The 23,997-nt window shown below is 38.2% G+C and overlaps 1 protein-coding gene across 1 annotated transcript in view; it reads right to left on the bottom strand.

The window, feature by feature from the left end:
• The window catches only part of USP12 (ubiquitin specific peptidase 12), a 99,658-nt gene that overhangs the window by 23,337 nt on the left and 52,324 nt on the right, over positions 1 to 23,997 (bottom strand). Inside the window, exons 3-6 of the mRNA XM_055124703.1 lie at positions 22,935 to 23,148; positions 9,598 to 9,827; positions 1,147 to 1,223; positions 947 to 1,030 (exon numbers count right to left, since the gene is read on the bottom strand). Of these exons, the coding sequence (XP_054980678.1) occupies positions 947 to 1,030; positions 1,147 to 1,223; positions 9,598 to 9,827; positions 22,935 to 23,148 (605 nt within the window). The remainder of the gene's footprint in view (positions 1 to 946; positions 1,031 to 1,146; positions 1,224 to 9,597; positions 9,828 to 22,934; positions 23,149 to 23,997) is intronic.

Genomic DNA, 23,997 nt, shown 5'->3' with positions numbered 1-23,997 from the left:
CCTGGTTCAATTTCCAGCATCCCATATGGTCCCACAAGCCAGTGGAGAGTGTAGAGCCAGATAAGCCCTGAGCACTGGGAAGGAAGACTGTAAATCACAGTACCTAAACAAAGATTTTTAAAGAGGAGGAAGAGAGGGAATCTGAAAATAAAATTAGGGGCTAGAAAGATAGTACTGTGGGTAAAGAGCTTGCCTTTCACACCACCAACCCAGGTAAAATCTCTGGCATCCCATAAGGTCCCCTAAGCACTACCAGGAGTGATCCCTGAGCACAGAGTCAGTAGAAGACCCTGAGCACTGCCCGGTATAGTTCAAAAACAAAACTGGAACAATTTTTTTTTTAAATTTAAAAAGTAGGATAAAGAAGCAGTATAGGTACTGTTCATGCAACTATTCTGGGTCTGAGATGGTTTCAAAATAAAAAGGAACAAGAATGATGATGATTCCATCAATGGCTCCCAGAAATGTAATATGAATAATTACACAAGAAACTCTAGGCAGAAACACTGAATGGGAACAGCACAAAAAAGTGGAGTTGAGGCAAGTCTTGAGTACCACTGTTTTCCACTAATGAAGACAATCCCAACTCAGCCCTTACAAAGCAGCAGTGCTCAGGGACTCCCTACTGTGTTGTGTCCTCCATCATACAATCACAAACCCCACGGATTGTCTCCTCACCCCTTCTCATAAAGAGAAACTTTATGTGCCCAGAAAAGTGTCAAAGCCAAATACTCTAACTGCTATTTATAGCTGTTCAAATATCACTTAATGCAGTAAGTCACCTGAGGGAACACAAAGATGTTTTCCTAGTAATAAATGAGTCTTAATAAAAATCAAGAACTGTACACAATCTAAATTTTCGTAAATCACTTTCAGGTCGAAACACCCATCTGTACAACAGCCATTGCCAGAGAATCATTTTAAAACCATCAGGACACTGGATTACCGTTTGTGTGCTTCCTGTTTGCTGCGACATTCTTCACAGTAATATTTATATTCACTGCATAGAGTTTCTGTGTTGCTAAAACCCCTGTATAAAATTTAAAATAAATCTGTGAATCTATACCAGAAAATCATGTATTCATTAAAAAATATTCTAAAGCAATGATAGTGACTGAATTTCAGTGTAAATAGCTCTACACATACCTTAAGCAATGAGTAATAGATGTGTTTTGTTCCACGTCAACAGAAAGGTCTAAGAAATCTTCGTCTTTGCTGCTTATCTGTGAAAATAATAAATTATTCTTGATTTCTTCAAATATCTGAAATCCACATTGTTCCAAAATAATGTAATTATATGCATTCTATACAGTAGTAAATAGATTCTCTTTAGCCAAGTTCAAAAGAAAGCTTCTTGATCTAGGCTGTCCAATGATTTTCATTACATATGCAGGTTAAACATCAACGCACAGATGTTACTCACTCTCACTGATACAGGTGAGTATAATATGAAATTTCACTATTTCCCAAAATCTTGATGTTACTGTAAAGCACAAACATAGCAACATATATTTATTCTTAAAAAAAAAGAACCAGTTGGGAAAAGGTATGATATCTTTATAATTTATTATTTAGGGCAAATAATAAATTGTAAAGGTATCATACCGGGTAAGGCATTTACTTTGCACGCGGCTGACCCAGGTTCAATTCCTCTGACCCTCTTGGAGAGCCCGGAAAGCTACCGAGAGTATTGTGCCTGCACAGCAGAGCCTGGCAAGCTACCCATGACGTATTCGATATGCCAAAAACAGTAACAACAAGTCTCACAATGGAGACATTCCTGGTGCCCGCTCAAGCAAAATCGATGAGCAATGGGATTACAGTGACAGTGATACAGTGATTTAAAGAAAAAAACTTAGGGCTGGGGAGATAGTTCATGTGTTTCAGGACTGATCCTGGCACTGTCTGGTCCCAAGCACAGGGAATGACCCCAGAGCAATGGACTAGGCTGTGATCCAACCCCCTACCCTTCTCAAAGGAAAACTCTTTGCTTAAAATGTCAAAATGTGATCTTCATTTTTGACCTACTTTTGCTTCTTAAATGTTGTCTAGAAAGGAGAGATGGTACAGCGAGGGTCCTGTAAACATCTAAAGCAGCCATGACTTGGGCTGAATCAGAGGCACCACATATGGGCCCCTCAGCATCACTAGGAGTCACTCCTGAGCACAGGGCCAGGAGCAGCCCAAAGCACAGCCAGGTGTGGCCCCAAAAGAAAAATAATAAAACTGCCTGACTTATGTGTACATATATATGTGTGTGACTATATATGTGTATATATATATCCATATGTATACATATATACACATAATTTTTTAAGTAACAACTTAAAAAATGACTTTTTTTCTTGGCAAGTGCAGACATTTATAAGTTCTGTAAATATCAAATATTCATTGGCCTCTTGAATCAGATTTAAGACAGAACAGACACATGTCCCAGGACTGCAGGTGAGGCTGGTAGGGGTTTGAGTGGGGTCATCCATCCTGGGCTGCCACCACCCGACCCTCACCTCTGAGACTACACTCCAGGCCATAGGTCCTGTGGCTGGGGCATTGGGAGGAGACCAAGTTATTACCCAGAGAGGGTCAGAGAAAAAGGTCAAAGAGCTTGAGCAAAAGTGACCTTGCATGGACTATGTTGCTAGTACAATCCTGGGTACCACCTGAACTTCAGGATGCAGCTCTGGTAGTCCTTGAGCACCTGTGTGCGGTGGCCCCCAACACTGCTGGGCAAGACACTAAACTAGTGAAGTCGTAGGCCCCTGCTTGGAAGTCCTTCTCCCCAAAAGTTATTACTTATTTAGATTAGGAAACACCCTAAATTTCTTTTCCCATTTCCTTCACTGGCCCAATGAGAATACGCAATAAGAACTATATTTTAAATAACTAAATAAATATCTGACTATTTACCCTATGTACCTCACCTATAATGACCCTGTAGTAAAAGTACTTTCCTGTTTCAATATTACATCAACAATGCAAATCATGACTAAAATTTGATAAAAATAAGGCTGTATACAAGGTAGAGTAACTCTACAACTAATTATGTTTGATTTATTTTTAAGTTAAACAATGATTGTACTGCTTGAATACTTGAATTTATGCAACCCAGGCAGAGGCTGTTGATGATTCATATTTCCAGTTGCGTGGGGGGTAGTTGGGGGGGGGGACTAATTTGGTTTTACAATAGAGGACCAACTGGTGAATGCATCTCTCAATTAGTATCAGATGGAATTTAGCGTCCTTATCCTGTTCTTTTCAAGATGATCCCAAACAGCAACAGCTTTCTTAACTAACTGCTAAGGATCCTCAGGAAGACTAATGATCATCTTCTTTATCTGCTAGATGATGGCTTGTATTCTGGGGAAATAATCTCAATTCATATGCTAATTTACTATCTGACAAATACGTATTTCGTGTTTTGGTGCCTAGCTGGGTTATAGGATGAGTTCTGAGGCTGACCCACAAGCGGGCAGAACCTTGGACCCCACTCATAAGTGGGCGAGGTGATGACTCAGGAGTCTGACTGACTGGAAGGGTTAACAATTCTTCCCTCAGCAGCCTTGTGGCCTTACTCTAACCCCTAGCATGACTAAGAAGTCTTCCCTTTCTCACAGATCCCAGACACAGCCTGGCTTTGGAATGCATACACTCTCTCACCTCTCTTATCACACCAGGCATGAGGGGTGTAACTCATGGAGCCTTCAGCTCAGCCTTGCATTCCTCTCCAAAGATTGCTGACCATTTTGTTTACAGACTTCACAGAACAAAGTATTTTCAATGTTCTGCTGTACCCTCCTGTAACCTCCTTTCCCCACTAATGACTCCTCTGTACTGGGCTCATTAGAGGTGTATATGCAGGACAGTAAATAAAAGGGCTGTGGGACGCTTCTCCACAGCTACTTTTGCCAGAGCAAGCGGACCGATTAATAGCCCTCCAGACCAAATAAGAATTCCTCTCGCATTTCTGTATCAGCGCCTCTGACCAAAAAAATATTCACACATCACATCACAGAAGAAAACAGTGAACCAGTAGATCAGTATTCGTCCATTACAGATCAAATTGATGAGTATTTGAGGATGGACAAGAATGGCTGAACTTTACACTTCAAAGTTGATGAATATGTTGCTGTTATGTATCATTGGTGGATCACACTTGGTTGTGGCTTAAGAAAATGTAGCACCAGGGCCAATGTGTTAATCCCTATCCTCCATCATCACCTGCCAAAAGGTAAATTCCAAAGGCTTAATGCAGCATCCCGAAGCCTCCACACAAGAACTTACAGAAAACTACCTTCCGCTTCCTCTGTTACCACTCATCACACTAATTACCAGATTCATCTATTTTCTGTTTTACTGAGGAAGGCTGAAGTGTACATACATCTTCCCATATACATTAAATTCCACAACACCAAACAATGAGCAACAACCAAATTCTGATTGTATCTTTTATTACAGTTGGAAAAATTGCCCCAATAACTGGGCAATGTTTCCTGAAGTTTGAAATTCTTTATATGATTTTTAATTGTAATATACAACTAAAAAGTTCATGCTCAAATAATTATCACTGATTAGCTTGAATAAACATAAGTATTGAACCCAATTCCTACCATCACTCTTTATATAGTCAAAGAGTTTACTGCAATAACTGATAGCTACAGCAATAAACAAAGATGACTATATCCTTACTCTAAACAAGTTGCAATTAATCTAGTCAAACATTCTTACCTATGCCCTGATCTGCCTTTATCATTATTAAAAATAGACTATAGACAACAGTAGGTCTGTAAATGCTGTTTGTAGTTAAAATAGCCATGCAAAATCAATATTTTAATAGACGGAACACTGCTGTAGGTGTTAATGGTTTCTACTGAAAGTCCCTATCATTTACTCAAGGGCAGATAGTGGGAGAAACAAGAAAGATATATAACAAACATTTACATTAACAGCAAAGAAAAAATAAATAGGAATAAATCTAACAGAATATATACAAGATCAAGATGAGAAAAACTACAAAAGTAATGGAAAAAAAGATGTAAATAAATGCATAGTCCATGTATATGAATATGAAAATCTTATATTATCAAGACATCAGTTCTTCCCAATTTGATCTACAGAAAGAACACAAATGTAATCAAACTTACAGCACAATACCCTGAGAATAATAAACTAATTAATTTTAAAATTTAATTTTAGTTTTATAAAGTTGTTCACAGTAATTAATTACATTCAATATTTCAACATCAATACCACCACCATTACACCTGACCCACCACCACTATTTTGAATTTTTCCAACCACCACACAAGCCTGCCCCAATGGCAGGCTCTAAATAGTTTATTTTGTATTGCTTGTTATAATTCTCTAAATATGATCAAAAAAGACTTCCTTAGAAGAAAGTGTGTGAAAATTGTTGTATCTCACCCTGGCGCCACTGAGCCCTTGTATGAGATTACTACTATGTTGTTACAGGTTGAACCTTGTGTGCTAATATTTTTTTTTAATTGTAATATTTTTTTTAATTGAGACTGGTTGCCTTCTACCTTACATCCTATCCAGTTGTGTGCTACTGCTGGTATATGAGTGGTATAGAATATGAGATGTCGTGTGGCCGCAAATGCGTGTGCATGCTCCAAGAATTTTAAAATTTTAAATAAGGAGTTAAATTTTTAACTGGATGGTGACTTTGGGGTCTGGAGGCATCTCTGTGGTTTGTTGATCTATCCTGAGATTAATTTATGACTCTCTGGATCATGGCCAGTTAATGAGCCTATATGGCGCCAAAGGCAATTTGTGAGTGTGCCTGCCAGGCTCACAGAACAGTGTAGTAGTAGGGAAAGAATAGACTAGTGGGTTAAATAAATACAGATAAGAAATAAACCCACACAAATACAGGTGAATTATCTTTGATCAAACAGCAAAGGCAATTCAAATAAACAGCAGCATTTCCAACATAATGATGCTGGTATTTGTAAACTCAATATTCTGACTCTCATACACGGTACCCCAGAAGGCCCACCACCATCCGCCCAAACAGAGCCCTGGCAGCGGAAAACCTCCACACTCCACAATCACTGTCATGCTGAAGGATGGACTCCACCACTCGGGTGGAGCCTCATCCAGAAATTGATTTGTTGAAAACTCAGGTATGTGGGTTTTGTGACCAAAATCTCCAGGCTCTCAAGGAGTCAGGGATGGGCTACCGCCCCCCCCCCCCCGCCCCACATCCCATCTTCCTATTCTTCCAGGGAAGTCACACCCATGAACTGTTTCTGGCTGGCACCAAATAAGCTCATTAACCAGCCATGATCCAGAGACTCATAAATAAATCTTGAAAGAAATCAACAAGCTGCAGAGGTGCTTCTGGACCCCAAAATCACCATCCAGTTAAAACTTAACTCCAGATGTATCACGTCAAATTCTACACTACTGATAAACTGGGAATAGCAAACCACATTGAATGGTATGTAAAGTAGAAGGCAACGAGTCTCAATTAAGAAAATATTAACACATAAGGCTTAGCCTGTAGCAACAAGTTAGTAATCTCTTACACAAGAGCTTAATGGTTTCAGGGTGAGATACAACAATATTCACACACTTTTTTCTAAGAAAACATTTTTTTTTCCTTTTTTGGGTCACACCCAGCGATGCACAGGGGTTACTCCTGGCTCTGCACTCAGGAATTACTCCTGGCGGTGTCAGAGGACCATATGGAATGCTGGGAATCAAACCCGGGCTGGCTGCAAATGCCCTAACTGCTGTGCTATCACTCTAGCCCAAGAAAACATTTTTTGATCATTTTTAGCAAATTATTAATAATAAGCAATATAAAATAAATTATTTAGGGGCCTGCTACTGGGACAGGATTAAGTGTTGGGTGGAAAAATTAGAAGTAATGGTACAATGGTGGTGGGACTGGTGTTGTAATAAATCATCACGAAAAACTTTATATAAATAAATCAAAAAACACTGAATATTCATTTACTTGCCAAAAGAAAATATAAAAAAAATCTGCACATAGACCTTATACTTTTCATATTCACATAGAACTTATACTTTTCACATGCTACCTTCTAAGAACAAGGGCATAAAAACAATCATCATAATGTGGAGAAAGTGAACAACACCATGAATGGAAAATTAGAATTAGTAACACAAATGAGGGGCAGACATGTGTCTTCCTTTGATATTCTGAGATAGACACACCATCATGAATTATGCCAACTGTGTAATCTGCATCTACTTAAAAGAAAACATCAAACTCAATATGTGAAATTTAGGTTTTTTTTAAAGCAGGAGGGGGAATATAATTAATTAAAAATGGAAATGTTCCTATCTTAATGCAGGAAAGAAAACATAACTGTATGCAAAACTTAAGTTGAAACTGGACTCTGTACTAAAGGGGAGGAAATGCTATAAATTATGTTATTTACAAAATGAGACAATGAATTATTTGACTGAGCATTTGGTCTTTTATAAACAACAGGGAGCACATTAAGTTGAACAGTTCTGTACATTGGAAGAGAATAACAAAATAAAAAGACAATCTTCTGACTGGGAAAAGACAGTTTCACATCAACGATGAGGGGCTAACTTTCATGATACATAAAAACTCTGAACATTAAAAGAAGGATAAAGAGCCCAAAGAGTGGGCAGAAGACTTGAACAGGCACTTCTCTAAAGAGAACACAGGCTCACAGGCATATGGAAAAATGTGTACCCCTGTTGATCATCAGGCAAGGAAACATATGACCACAAAAAAATATCACAAAGAGGCGGGTAGAGGGGGTTGCAAAGGTGGGGGTATACTGGGGACATTGTTGGTAAAGAATGTACACTGGTGGAGGGATGGGTGTTCAATCACTGTTGTGACTGAAACTCAAACATGAAAGTTTTGTAACTGTATCTTAACGGTGATTCAATTAAAAAAAGAAAAAAAGAAATACACCATGCCTATGAAATGGCTTACACTGAAGGCCACAATAAGAAATAATAAAGGTGTGTGAGAGGGCCGGAATGACAGTTCTGTGGTAAGGCATTTGTTTTGCACACAGATGACCTGAGTTCAATCCCTGATATCCCAAATGGACCTCCGATCACACCTGCCAGGTGTGATCCCCGAGTCAGAGCCAGGAGTAAACCCTGAGCATCTCCAGGTACGGCCCCCAAAATCAAAAACAAATAAAGGGGTGTGGAGAAACAGAAACTGTATGCTGCTGGTACAGACACAAATTAAAGCAACCAGTTTGGAAAAGGCTATAGATAGAGCTTCTTCAAGAAGCTGAAAATAGGGACCAAGCAGCTAGTACAGTAGTAAGGCATTTTCCTTGCATGTAGCCCACCCTCATTCAATCCCTTGCTTCATATATGATCCCCAAAACATCACAAAGAGTGATCCCTAAGCACAGAGCCAGGAGTAAAACAAAAGCATCACCAGGTATACCCCACCAATCATAATATACAAAAAAAATCTATCGTATCCCAATGTTTATTGCATTATTTACTATCGCTAAACTATGAAAGTAAATTAAGTACTTGGTGACAGATAAGTGGATAAGGATGAGGTGATACAGTAGAATACTACTGAGGTTAAAACAAAGATAAAACTTTCATCATCCTCAAAAGAGTTGGAAAAACTCAAGGAAATCATGCAAAACAAGTAAGAAGGAAAGGAGTATTGGATGATTTCAGCTATGTGTGTTTACCAATTTTATATCCTTATATAATTGAAATTATATAAGGATATAAAATTGGTATATATAAATATATATATATATATTTGGCATATATATAATTGAAATTATATAAGGATATAAAATTGGTAAACACACAAAAGGGGAAACTTGTGAACATAGATACTAGAACTATGTGACCTGAGAAGGGGGAATGGGTGGGAGGGATAGATAAAGTAGGAAAGGGAGTAAAATATAAATAAAAATTACAGCTCATAGCTCCAAGAAAAATAAAATAAAAAAGACAAATTATCTTCACTTTTCACAAGAGAAACAGACAGCAAGGAAGAATAGGAATGTTGGATTACTGATGACTCCAAAGATGAGGCAAGACTCATCTTTACAAAGTATCCAGGAAGCAGACATTTACTCTTCTTGAGTATACAATATACTTTTATTTTTTTTCTAAATATAAAAATTCAACATAATTGTGGGAAAGGGGGGAAAGTGTTAAAAGACCTCCTTAGCCTGTAAGTTTCTTATAAACTAAGGCATATAATTTATAAATACAAGACATCCTATATTGAAATAAAATCAAATAGTTCTACACCAGTATTTTTGGCATATATACTATTAATAAGCAGTATTATGAAAACAGACACATCCTGTAACTCTGTATCTTTTACCATTTCATATACTTAAGAATTACAACTTGAAAGTATATAACCTACTTTGGAAAAAAAATGGTTTTGGACCACAGGTAGCTGTGCTCTGGGATCACTCCTGGTAGGCTCAGGGCACCATGTGGGGTGCCATGGATTAAATCCAGGTCCAACACATACAAGGCAAGTGCCCTATCAATTAACTTATCTCTCTGGACCCCATCTTAATCCTCTTAATCTTTGTATAAAGCTTATGATATACTTACAGTCTCACAAGTAAGACATCTGGTTTCATTAGTTAATGTTCCCTGAAATATCTCATGGACCCAGGTTGGGTCTGGTGTGCTGTTGTTATTTTCACCGTCGATATTACCATTAGGTAGACGGCCATTTTGTTTTTCCTGCTTTCTCTCTTCTTGCAGAATATCAGCAATTGTATTTAGTAGGTAATTTAAGAATTCATGGGCATCCTGCTGCATGTAGTTGTCAAAAAGCTCTGAAAATAAAAATATATTAGGGAATTGTTTCAGAAATTACTAATTTCACTGAGAAGCTATATTTGAAAAAATAGATATTACAACAAAATACAAATGTTTGGAAGTTAGTAATGTATAAGAATTTGATTGCTTTCATATCAAATTATGCTCTCACATGATTGAATTTGTTTAAAACTATAAATGAGCTAATGAAGAACGTTTATTTAAAAAACTACTGATTCTAGAGATAAGGGAAACATTTATAAATATCATTATACATTTATATAATACACAAAAGAAACAACTTTCTATTAACTCATTTAATCTATCCCACAACACTGCAACACAAGTCCTTTTTACGTAGTTATCTTTGTTATATCTTTGTTATATATTGACACAACTCTATTTACTACAGACTGTTAGAGGTTCTCACTGGCTTTAGTTTTTCATTCATTCAGTTATGAAGTTAGAAAATCCACTGTTTAATTGAGAATGGTTGAAAGGGCTAAACACTATCTCAAGTGTTGTAATAATTTTTCCCCCTATAAGCATTCCTTGTCATTTCAATGTATAGCTCGCCAATAGAACGTTCTACTCAACACAGGTTAAAGTGTGGCTCTGGAGCTAAGTGTTAGAGTTTACATTTCTAACCTTTTCCTCCTTTTATTTTTACTAAAGAGCAGTTTTCAAAAGGAGTCAAATGTGCCCAATCTTTCAAACCAGCATCATGACATATTTCACACCAGAAGCTGAGCCACCTTTGCCAGTGTCCAGTCAAAGGCATGCAGGACACATACAAAACTGGTTAAGATAACAAATTTCTGGGGAGCTCCTGATTTAAAAAATCAGAGATCAGGTCTAGAAGCTGAGGAGGTTTCAAAACTCCAGATGACTCCAAAGATATCAGGAATTACCTACTCACTCCAGATTGTAACTAAGGACCCTCCCAAATGTGAGATTTTAAAATTCTCTAAGAAGGAAAGTGTCTGCCATAGAGGCAGGGGTTGGTGGTGGGGGGGGGGGGGATGGTGGGAGGGATACTAAGGACATTGATGGTGGAAAGTGTACACTGGTGGAAGGATAGGTGTTCGATCATTTTACGAACATAACTCAATCATGAAAGCTTCGTTACTGTACTCATGGTGATTCAACTAAAAAAAAAAAGAAGTAGAAATAAAAATAAGTGGCTTTACCCTGTGCTTGGCATCACACCCACTAAGCTAGCAGGCAAGACAGTATCTCATGGGATTCCTTTATCTCACTGTCACATCCTTGTGACAGTGCCTGTAAGGACATACCCAAGCAAAAGGAGGAGCAGGAAGTGGGGTTAGAAAAGGAAAAGTTGCACATTAGGGCCAGAACTCACACCACCCTGCCATGCTGCAGACAAAGCAACATGCCAGAAGTACTCTACACACACACACACACACATACACACATACACACACACACACACACACACACACACACACACACACACACACACACACACACGAGACCCAGGGGTTAGTCAACAAAAAGCACCCAGCGGTGAATTTTACCTGTGGATCCGTGATGCACATTTAATAAATTCCAGAAAGATTACAGTTAACATTTTTCAAAGGAAAGCATATAAATTTAGGAGAAAATTTAGGTAGTTTTTCTAAGATAAAAGGAAAAATAATAACAAAAAGACACTTTAGAGGACACAGATAGGATGACATAAAGTTAAGTTCTCTGCAGTATAAAGTTTACATTTGAAAGTCATACCATGAAACTTTAAGTGACCATTTTAAAATCTGAGGAGAGTCTTGTTTACAAAAGGGCAGGGCTGCATGGGTTGGAGTGCGTGACTCAAAGCAGGGAGCCTGGGTTTGAGGTCCAGTACTTCCACTCCCACTGCTCCCCCTCAAAACAGAGAACAATAACAGAAAGGCAAAGGACCTGAAGTCAACAACTTACAAAAATTCGAAAGGTTAAGAAATATGAGAAAATTCTATGTAAATCAGAAATACCTTTGTTTCCATGTATGTAAAATAGCCTAATGCCTCCTTTTCTTTTAAAATTTTTTATTAGTGAATCACCATGAGGTAGTTACAGACTTACAAACTTTCGTGTTTGCGTTTCAGCCATACAATGATCAAGTACCCAACTCTCCACCAGTGCCATTTTCCACAACCAATGTTCCCAGCATCCCTCCCACCACCTCCACCCTGTCCCCTCCACCCCACCACACCTCTGTGGCAGGGAATTCCCTTTTGCTCTCTCTCTCTCCTTTTGGGTGTTGTGGTTTGCAGTAGAGGTATTAAGTGGCCATCATGCTCTGTCTATTACCTTCAGCCCACATCTCCCATCCTGAGAGGGCCCTCCAAGCACACTTTACTTGGTGGTCCCTTCTCTGAGCTGCCTTTTCCCCCAGCATGTGAGACCAGCTTTTAGGCTGTGGAGCAATCTTCCTGGTACTTATCACTAGTATTCTTGGGTGTTAGTCTCCCATTCTTTACTTTATATTCCACAAATGAGTGCTTTCTATGTCTGTCCCTCTCTTTTTGACTCATTTCACTTAACATGATACTTTCCATGTTGATCCACTTATATGCAAATTTCACGACTTCATCTTTTCTAACAGCTGCATAGTATTCCATTATGTAGATGTACCAAAGTTTCTTTAATCAATCATCTGTTCTCTCGGCCACTGTGGTTTTTTCCAGATTCTGGCTATTGGAAACAGTGCTGCAATGAACATATAGGTGCAGATGTCACTTTTACTATACTTTTCTTGCATCTCCGGGATATATTCCCAGAAGTGGTATTGCTGGGTCAAATGGGAGCTCAATTTCTAATTTTTTGAGAAGCGTCCATACTGTTTTCCAAAAGGGCTGAACCAATCAGCATTCCCAGCAGCAGTGAAGGAGAGTCCCTTTCTCCCCCCATCCTCACCAACACCGGTTGTTTTTGTTCTTTTGGATATGGGATGATATCGCATAGTTTTGATCTGCATCTCCCTGATGATCAGTGATGAAGAGCATTTTGTATTGTGACTTTTGGCTATTCAAATTTCTTCTTTGGGAAAGTTTCTTTTCATTTCATTGTCCCATTTTCTGATGGGGTTGGGTGTATTCTTTTTGTAGAGTTTAACCAGTGCCTTGTAAATCCTTGATATCAACACCATATCTGAGGGGTATTGGGTAAATATCCTTTTCCATTCTGTAGACTGTCTTTGTATTCTGGTCACTGTATCTTTTGTGGTGCAGAAGCTTCTCAGTTTAAGGTAGTCCCAACTTGTTTATCTCTGTTTCCACTTGTTGGGCAGTGGAGTGTCACCTTTAAAGATACCTTTAATTTCAATGTCGTGGAGGGTTTTGCCGACCTTGTCTTCAATGTACCTGATGGATTCTGATCTCATGTTGAGGTCTTTAATCCATTTTGATCTGACTTTGTGCATGGTGTTAGGTAGAGGTCTGAGCACATTTTTTGTATGTTGCTGTCCAGTTTTGCCAGCACCATTTGTTAAAGAGGCTTTCCTTGTTCCACTTCACATTTCTTGTTTCCTTATCAAAGATTAAATGATCATATATTTGAGGGTGTGTGTAAGGATATTCCACCCTGTTCCATTGGTCTGCCGCTCTGCCTTTGTTTTAGTACCATTCTGTTTCATTATTACTGCTTTGTAGTAGAGTCTTAGGTTCGGGGAAGGTGATGCCTCCCATTTTCTTTTTCTCAAGAATTGCTTTAGCTATTCATGGGGGTTTATTGTTCCATATGAATTTCAGGAGTGTCTGATCCATTTCTTTGAAGAATCTCATGGGTATCATGGGATCACAGTGAGTCTGTATAATGCTTTGGGGAGTACTGCCATTCTGACAATGTTAATACTCCCACTCCATGAGCAGGGGATATGTTTCCATTTCCTCATGTCCTCTTTTATTTCGTAAAGTGTTGTACTTTTATTTTGTACAGGTCCTTTACCTCCTAAGTTAAGCTGATTCCGAGGTACTTGATTTTCTGAGGTGTGATTGTGAATGGGATTGCTTTTTTCATGTCACTTTCTCCTCTCTATTTGCATAGGAAAGCCATGAACTTTTGGGTATTCATTTTATAGCCTGCGACTTTACTAAAAGAAACAGACTCTCCCAAACAGTTTCTATGAGGCATACATCTCCCTAATACCAAAAGCAAACAAAGACACCAATAAAAAGAAAACTACATGCCGATATCCCTGATGAACACGGATGCAAAGATTCTCAACAAAATATTAGCAAATAGAATCCAACAACTCATCAAAAAAACTCATCATGACCGGTGGGACTTATCCCGGAGGTGCAAGGATGGTTTAACATTTGGAAATCAATTAACATAATCCATCATATCAACAAAACATAAAAACCATAAGATCATATCAATAGATGCAGAGAAAGCATGTGACAAGATTCAGCACCCATTTATGACAAAACTCTCACCAAAATGGGTTTTGAAGGAACTTTCCTCAATATAATCAAAGCCATTTACCACAAACCCATGGCTAGCATTATCCTCAATGGGGAAAAAACTAAGAGCCTTCCCTCTAAGATAAGGAACAAGACAAGGATGCCCAGTCTCACCACTTCTGTTCAATATAGTACTGGAAGTACTTGCAATAGCAATTAGGCAAAAAAAAAAAAAAAAAGGATATTAAGGGCATTCAGATAGGAAAGGAAGAAAGAAAGCAAGCTCTCACTATTCGCAGATGATATAATACTATACTTAGAGAACCCTAAAGCCTAATGCCTCCTTTTCAAGGTAACTGCAAAAATAAAATGTGAACGAGTGAAAATATTTACTAGGGAAGAAGAGCAAAATAACTCAGGAATTTTGATCCTGGTATCAAAAAGACCTTTTCCAAAAAAGGTTCAGGCAGCCATGAGAGCAAGACAGTTTTGACTCCTACTCTGGACTCACTCTGATCAGATCCATGTGTTTTGGCCCTGAAGTCTGGCTGGAGTTGAGCCACACAATATTAGAGCCACACTTCCATTCTCCACTATGAGTTTATCCTGGGGGATTTTTAATTAGATTAAAGAAATCCCCTTTTATTTTTACCAAGGCTAAAAGCCTTGAGCTTTAACAGTGACTGTATCCCCCCACTGTACTCAACATCACTTGGAATTGCTGGTGGAATACTGTGCATCCTGGGTTTCTGCCCACAGGGGAGACAGAGCTCCAAGGAGCTGAGGCCACTCCCTGCTCCAGGTTCACCATGGAAGTCTGGGTACTCAAGCCAGCACTGTGAGGCAGCACACAGCTAGCTATGAAATCTCCTCCCCCCATCCCCCATCCTGCCACCACTTGACTCAAGCATGTTCTCAGATGTTCCATCACTAGCACAGTCATACTGTCATTACTGTTATTTCTCAAAGCGATAATCTTCCAGGCCTGAAAACAATACTCCTCCCCACCCCGCTCCCATCTTCTACTACCCTCATTTGCTTATTTTATTATCCCTTCCTTGTTCTTGGGTATTTTTCTTCTTTCCCAACTCCCTACTGTTCTTTCTAGGAACCATTTTTGTGTCCTAAACTTGTCATCTCTTCAACCTCAAGGAATATTCTCTTGCTCTCTGATGCCAAATCTAAACCATTATGCTTTCACCTGCACGTGCAAAATGTGCCCTCAATTCAAAAAGCTCTTCAAAGCTAAGGGCCTATTTGGAGTGTTAGTGCAGGATGGCCATGCAAGCTTGAGGCTCTGCATTCGATCCCAGCACAAGACGTGGCCAAGTGTGATGTCAGTGGCTCTGATGTCCCAGATCCCCAGGGGAGCAGCATGCTAATATCTGGGGTACTACAGCTCTCAAGTCTGATGGGAGCACCGCAGACCGAGTGTGCTGGCACTGACCTGTGCCACCCTGAGGTAAGCAGCAAGTGTGCTCATGCTGGGTCCGCAGTCAGGTATGTGAGCCCTCACCATCATGGCAACAACAACTGGCTCGACTCCCCTTGACACTCATTCTCCCTGTGGTCATCTACCAGCATCTCCTCACGAGTCCTAGAAGCCTCAGTGACGGTTTCTCCCTCTACCCTGACTTTTGTACTAATTTTAACACCTTCAATGACTAGGCAGCTTCTCTAAGTCCACAGAAACCCTTTCAGAACTAAGCGATTTCACCCCTCATTCACTCACCAGTCCTGGTCAAAATTCTAGAAGTTCCTCTCCTCAGGAGAACCACTGAGATGAGGACTGGGAAGAAATTTTGGCGGAAGGAAATAGGGGGCTTAAGAAAAGTAGAGCAAATGTCAACTACATATTAACACCACCAGTAAATCCTTAGTGCCTGTAGTGGCACACTAAGATGAGGATGTTCAATGAGTTAAAAAAAAAATCATTGAACAGGTGTCAGCAAAGCACTACAAAGTATGATAGAATTGAAATGAAAAAGCTACCATAGTCAGAAATGATAGAAATGAAGACCATGGTAGGAAATAAAGTCAAAAGAAGCTCTGAACAACAGAATAACAGAAGGTTGAGGAGCTAAATGATGAGGAAGAAATCAAAAAGAAACAACAGAAAGTGGAAAACAATTTGAAAAGAAATGAATAGTATACCAGAGAACTGATGGGATGAGTTCAAGAGGAACAATGTAAGAATCATCAGAGTCCCTGCAAAATAGGAAGGCAAATGTTTTATCAGTAAGAACTTCCCAGAATTTAGGATTACAGTCACAGGGTCCCAAGAGGCCTAAAGGGTCTCAGTGAAAGCAGACCCAACTAGAATACCTCCATGACACAGCATACTCAAAATGACAAAATCCAAAGATAAAGACAATACGGAAAGCAGCAAGATCAAAAAAGTAACTTACATACAAAAGAAAGCCCATAAGTAGTACAGCAGTCAAGTGGGACTCTAAGAGTCACAAGAGTACGGAAAGAAAGAATACAAAACTCAATGAAATGAATAACTTACCAAGAAAACTCTATCCAGGAAGATTATCATTCAGATTTAAAGGAACTATGCAGAGCTTCGTGGACAGGTAACAGTTTGGGAAATTCGTAGCCTTGAAACCAGTTTTTTTTTTTAGAAGCTTTAAAAAGAGTTCTTTTTTAAAGAACAAGAGATTTTCCCAACATGTGACACTGAGTATGGCACTCACTAGTGCTGCATATGCCTGACCTCTACTAGATTAAGAAAGGTTAAAACATACAGCAATTAATCATCACATATTGACTCTTATTGATTATTCCCTGATAATTCTATTCGCCATTCCTTTAATTTTTATTGGACCAAGTAACAGCAAATAAATGTTTTATACCTGCCAAGGGACAGTCTGGGAATGGGAGAGATCCTAGGGGTATTAGTGGAAAGCATGGGACATTGGTGGTGGGACTGGTGTTGGAACATTATATGCCTTAATAAACTCCATTATGAATAGCCTTGTGAAACAAAAAACAGAAAAGTAAAATGAAATGGAAGCCATGGAAGAATGGTATGCATGAACCAGAAAAAGACTGTGTACACTCTTATGGGCCTCATTCTTATGGGACTAAATAACTCATTATAGCAGATAAACACAGGATGGCATAATACCATAACTAAAGTTGCCTCCCTTGTTCCCTTAAAAATTTCTGCATGTTTTTTTGTCAAGACGAAATGCATATTTTTGGATTTTAGCTTTACAAAAAAAAAAAGAAAAAGAATTACTTTTTTGTAAAGATAAAACGGGCGAATGAGTTTGTTGTTTAGAAGTCTAAAACATCTTTTGGGGATATTTTTTTAACACAGAACAATAATATTATTATTGTTAGATATTAAATATTATTCTTAGAACTATTTCAACTGAATTAAATGCTTACAAAATGAGAAGCAAATTATACCAAGAAGTACTCTAGTTTCTTGAAATACTTAATTTCTAGTCCACAGTACATGGAATGTGCTAGAATCTTGCAATGTCTATGAGCAGCCACTCCAGTTTTACAAACATCAACTAAGACCCCATACACATCAAGACAATATTGACTGAATGTCTCAGAAACCTTGACAAACACTATTAACCCATTTTTTCAAACCTGGGTTATTTTATGAATTGTCTTCCTATTTCCTCAGCACCACTGTGGGAAAGCAGATGCCTAGTTTGCTGTGATCAATCAAATCTATTCGTTCATGCACTTAACAAATATTTAGTAAGCACCCACTATGTGCCAAGAGCAGGAATACAACGTGCTGAGAATACAATGGTGAGCCAAGACAAACGTGTTCCCTTCATCATGGAATGGACAGTCCAATGGGAGACGTAGACAATGGCATGATTACATTCATGCATTGGAAATGTATAAACTACCAGAGACCTGAAATAGCTGCAAGGTTAATGCCAAAACTGAGAGGAAAATTTAAAACTGATTTAAAAAAAAATTTTAAACTGATTTAAGTTACACTGTTTCCTTCGTAATTCAGAAACAGCTATACACCTGCACTACACAAAATGTTTTTTCATGCTTCTTAAGAGAAAATACCTGAAATGAATATGGAAGCTACTAGAATCTAATAGGAATTATCTGTAAACAACTAGTATTTCCTCACAGGCTGGAGTGATAGCACAGCGGGTAGGGTTTTTGCCTTGCACGTGGCTGACCTGGGTTCGATTCCCAGGATCACATATGGTCCCCTGAGCACTGCCAGGGGTAATTCCTGAGTGCAGAGCCAGGAGTGACCCCTGTGCATTGCCGAGTGTGACCCAAAAAGAAAAAAAAAAAGATGTAAATGCACGTATTCATGTATTTGTATTTTTGACTCTGAGCAGCACTAGTGGCATTCCTAGACCATATACATGTGTCTCCTAAGAACAAGTGCACCTTCCACCCCCTTCTTTGCTGCATCTCCAGCTCTAAGAACACATTTGACCAGTCTTTGAAGGAACAAAGGAGCAAACAGAAGCTGAAGCAGCCAAAATGACTTGAGAAGAGTAAACTAACCCCCAAACAACAAACTCTACTACAAAGATTGCTAAAACCAGAGAATAAGAGCACACAACTACAGTAGCCAGTTGATCTGACAGTCACAACTCCCTTAAAAAACCACCTCTTTGGCAGAGACAACTCTTAATAAACATAATTTGATCATCATTCTGTTTTTTAGCTCTTCTAAAATAAGAGAGCCTCTAAGAAGTCAGATAAAGTTAATTCCTCCCCCCTCCCCAAGGGCCATCCCAGCAGTGCTCAGAAGCTGGGGGACTGAAAGTTAAGTGCTCTCAGCTTGCATGTAGCCTGGAGTTTGCACGGAAGCCAATAGGTCCATATAGCCTACAGTGCTGAGGAGGAGGTCCATGGACTCCAGCTACTTCCAAGGCCAGATTCTCTTCTCCCCACTCCATCCCCACTTCCTGTGGGTTTTGGGTCATTCCCAACAGTGCTCAGAGCTTGGTGCTCAGGCTTATTCATAGGTCAGCTCCAGGCAAGTGCCTTACTCCTGTGTGCTCTCCGGCCCAATGTCTATTTTGATTCAGTCTGCTGCAATAACACAATGGCTGGTCTTCATGCTTAACCACACCCACCTGTGTCCCCATGGACACTCAGCAGCCAGTGGGACCTTTCCCTGACACAGTCAGGACATACTACATACCTGCTCAGAACACGACAGGGATAAGACTCCCATGGCTTTAAATCAAGCTCACCAAGCTCTTCTGCCTTTCTGACCATGTCTTCAGTTGGGTCCACTCTATCAGACTCATTTTCTCGCTATCCTCCAACCATTCAGGGCAACTGCTATCTGTTCTACCTGCATGAAGCAATTCCCTCTTAGATCTGTAAGTTCAAATGAGCCCTTATCAGGCATCAGTCTCAACCTCTATATCTCAACTAACAGCACAGAATTCCTCTACCCCCTTTTCCTGCTTTTGTTTTTTTTCAAAGCAAGGAGACCTGATATTGCCTGAATATTTATTCGTCTTCTCCATCAGTAAGTCAGCTCCGTGGAGGCTGCAGCCTTGTCATATCTAGATCCCCAGTTCCTTCTACATGTCAGAACAAAATATGTAATAATCAAATCAGTTACTTTCTGATATCAGAGGCAACACATTTGTGGAGCAAGGGTTATTACTGTACATAAGAACAGAAATGCACTAGTCTTTGTAGGCTGTGACTAGGTAACACAAACTAAATTTTTAAAGAACAAAACTTGATTACTATATAGAAATCAAAATATATATTCTTAGGTTGGAGTTGTAGCTCAGATGGAGGATACATGTCTTACAAGTATGAGGTCCTGGTACCCACATTAAACAAAGAGGTTCTTATTTCCAAAGAATATCTAAGTGAGTACTGGTATTATAAAACAATGGCTAAAACAATATGGTGCTATTACCTATTGAGAACATAGAACGTGACGTTTTAACATAACAGGCAAGGAAAATAGTTTAAGAACAGTCCAGCAATGAAAGTGCAAATAATGAAAATGATAAACCCATTTTCTAGAAATTTAAAAAAAACCAGCAAATATAATCTCAAAGGGAAAGAAATGTAATAGATAATCTATCAAGTTCCTTTTGACAAAAGACAAGAATAAAAACATTTTAAATATTTCAAAACACATTTAAGCGGCTGGAGAGATAGTAGAGGTAGTCAAACATAGGCCTTGCAGATGGCCTACCCTGGTTTGTTGACCAGTACCATGTTGTCCCCAAACATTGTCCAGTACTGTCTCGGAGGCCTTCAGGACCACTGGGTGTAGAAATGGAGAGTTCTAAGCACTACTGAGTACTCATGGGACCCTGCATTAACCACCAGTTCAATTACGCAAGAATGATTAAGAGAGGCCCCGCCAGCAGTATCAATTAATGTATTTTTCTTAATTTCTGAATATAGAAAGTAAAACTAAACTCATGAGAAGATGGATCAAGAACTGATGTAAATGTGCATAATTTACTATTCCCAAACACTGAAAAAAATTTAAAAAGTCAATAATTAAAAATAACAGAGCCGGGGACAAAATGACAGAATTCATGCCTCATCATGCATGAGGTTCAACCCCAAAACCACAGAAAAAAAATAAATGCAATTGAAATACCCAACTTTCACAAGCACTAATATTTAATTACATAAAGTTTTCAAACATAGTAACTTGAGCTCTGTGTTAAGCCTAAGAGTCCACCTAAACATTAAAAGCTCCCGAGATAAAGATTATGTTACAGACTGCATTTATGTGTCATCCCTCAAAATTTATACCCTGAAATTTCAATCTCCAGATAATGCTATTTGGAGAGGGGATCTGTGGCAGTTAACTGAGCTCGAGCTGACATTAGTGTTTTTTAGAAGAAACTCAGAAGAGAGCTTGCATTTTTTTTTTCTTACCACCAAGTCAGACTACAATGTGGTGGCACTTATCAAAAGCTGACTGGCAGATTCTGAATCTGGGACATTTCTACCTCAGCAATGCTGAGAAATAAATGTCTATTAAGTTACTTATTAGAATATGGCACTTTTAAAATAGCAACCAAACTAAACAGGGTGCATATAATGCACCAAACAATAGTTTTATTTTTAATTGCTACTAAATGAAAAGGAAAATACTGTGTTTTCAGTATAAAGTCCTCATGTGGAAAACTTCTAAAATATGAACCTACAGAAATAGGATGGCATAGCCAATTTTCCTGCATTTGAATTAGCTACCAAAAAAACTGTTTAAAATTTCCTATCAACTGTCAAAACACTGAGAAGACGCAAATCAGTCCACATTCTAACACAACTGCAATTGGCTGTCTTAAAAATAGAAGATATAATATAGATCTGAAACACATGAAAGTAAACACTTTTAAACATTTTTTCTTTTCACCAAAAACACGTTTTTCTTTGTGAACAATTAATCAAATATTTTATGTGTGTGTGTGTGTGTGTGTGTGTGTGTGTGTGTGTGTGTGTGTGTGTGAGAGAGAGAGAGAGAAGAAAATTTAAAGCTTAAAGCATCAATATGGGGGGAGGCTAGAGTAATACTATTATGTCCTAGGAAACTATGACCCACTCATCTCAATTTATGAGATGATAAACTGTCAATTTAGGACAAGATTGGTTTATTAACATCCAACCTTAACAGACCTCTCAAATGTTACTCCTGTTGGTATCTTTCTACATGTTAGACAACAAATTAAAACTACCACTAATTTCATTTCTACTGAAGACAAAACAAAACTCATATTTCTTTCATTTGTTGTTTTTGGTTTTTTGGGCCACACCCAGAGGTGCTCAGGGTTAGTCCTGGCTCTACAATAAGGAATTGCTCCTGGAGGGCTTGGGGACCATATGGGATACTAGGGATTGAGCCCGGTTTGGCCACATGCAAGGCAAGCACCTTCCCTGCTGTACAACTGCACTGGCTCCAAAACCCATATCTCTGTGTGGTATTTAAATTCACTGCAATTTTCTGAAGTGGCTTGGAATCTTAGAAAGAAACTGGATCTAAACATCCAAGGAAATCTCAAGTGGGATGCTGAAAAGTAAGTGACCAACCTGACGTAAGTGTCAGTTGGGTTGCACAAAGTGGAGTAATAAGATCTAAGTAAGAGGCTTGTCATGAAAATTAAATGAAAATGTTTTAAGAGAGAGAAATGATGTAAGGCTAAACAGTAACTGTTTTTTAAAAGAAGTATGGAGTAAAAATTAGAACAACCCCAACTCCCCACCATCATAACACCACCATCACAGACACACTAGTCAGAAAACTTGGTTTATTGTTCTGGTTCTTTCCTTTTCTTAGAATGTGATGTAAAATTTTGCTGTTTTTTTCTTCCCTTTTTTTCCACCATCAAGCTATAAATGAATAAATAGCATGCTTTCTATATCAGTTTATGATAAGAATCAACTGAATTGACATAAAGTATTACAATAACAACATATTAACAATAAGGTGGGGGAAAATCTTCATTGTTGATAGAAAAATAGGCAGAGAAATGATGATTTCTCATTTTCTGGCATAAAAAATTTGATCTCTGTATACTACACTTCAAACATGAGTCATGCCTATCAATCACTGTGAACTATTCCTCACTACATTAGCACATCCTTAAAGATATGAACATCATCTTTAGTTATTTCACAATTAAGACACTCAGTCAATGCTTCTGAATTGTACTCGATGCTATATTTACTCTTTCTGTTAGGTAGCAAGACAGTAAGAAGCAGAGGAATTACCATTTTCTTTCCGTAATCTTGTTATGAACTTCTTTGGTGGTATTACTCCAACCTTTTTCTTCTGAGTGGCTATGCTATGGAAGAGATCTGCTAAGCATGTAAGAAGGTTCTCCTTCTTCCTAGGCTGACTCTTGTATGCTAGAACTTTTTCCCGAAATGGACGGCAAAAATAAAGTGCTTGAAGAACAGAATTGCAGTAGCAGGTATTTCCAAACTAGAATAGAAAAAAAAATTATTATTACATTTGAGGCCACATATTAAAAAGTATTTGGGAGTAGAAATAATTATTCTGAACACAAATGATCTATCTTAACATTAAACAGATGTTAATGGGTATCAGCCTATAGTTAAAATTGAAAAAAGTATAATATACTTGACATTTATGAAAATTGATTCAAAGAATTACACAGAAAGTTGAGTTAAAAGTTGTGTACACTGGTGAAGGGATGGGTGATGGAACATTGTATGACTGAAACCCAATCATGAACAATTTTGCAACTGTGATTCAAACTCATGGTGATTCAATAAAAAAAAATTTTTTTTAATTAAAAATACAGGGGTTGGAGCGATAGCACAGCGGGTAGGGCTTTTGCCTTGCACGCGGCCAACCCGGGTTCGATTTCCAGTACCCATATGGTCCCCTGAGCACCGTCAGGAGTAATTCCTGAGTGCAGAGCCAGGAGTAACCCCTGTGCATTGTCGGGTGTGACTCAAAAAAGCAAAAAAAAGAAATTAAAAATACAGGAAACAAATGTTACAAATCTGGGGGATATTTTTCTCTTCTTTTTAAATTGTTTCAAAGTTCCCATTTGAACTTTGAAATAATTATAAAGTTATTAGAAATAAATAATATAATTTTTATTATATAAATATAATATAAATTTTAATATTGTTAAAATATATAAATAATTATAAAGTTATTATAATGTATAAATAAAAATAATATAAATATATTATAAATAATTGTAAAGTTATTATAATACTGGTTTTCAATCTATATATTGATATATCATTTTTTCAAAGAACTCAAAAATTCTTTCACAAAAACTCATAGAACTAATTT

Source organism: Sorex araneus, chromosome 1, assembly GCF_027595985.1.
Source record: "Sorex araneus isolate mSorAra2 chromosome 1, mSorAra2.pri, whole genome shotgun sequence".
NCBI classification, from domain to species: Eukaryota; Metazoa; Chordata; class Mammalia; order Eulipotyphla; family Soricidae; genus Sorex; species Sorex araneus.
Note: the sequence above shows the minus strand (reverse complement) of the source record. Positions and strands in the feature narration are given on the sequence as shown.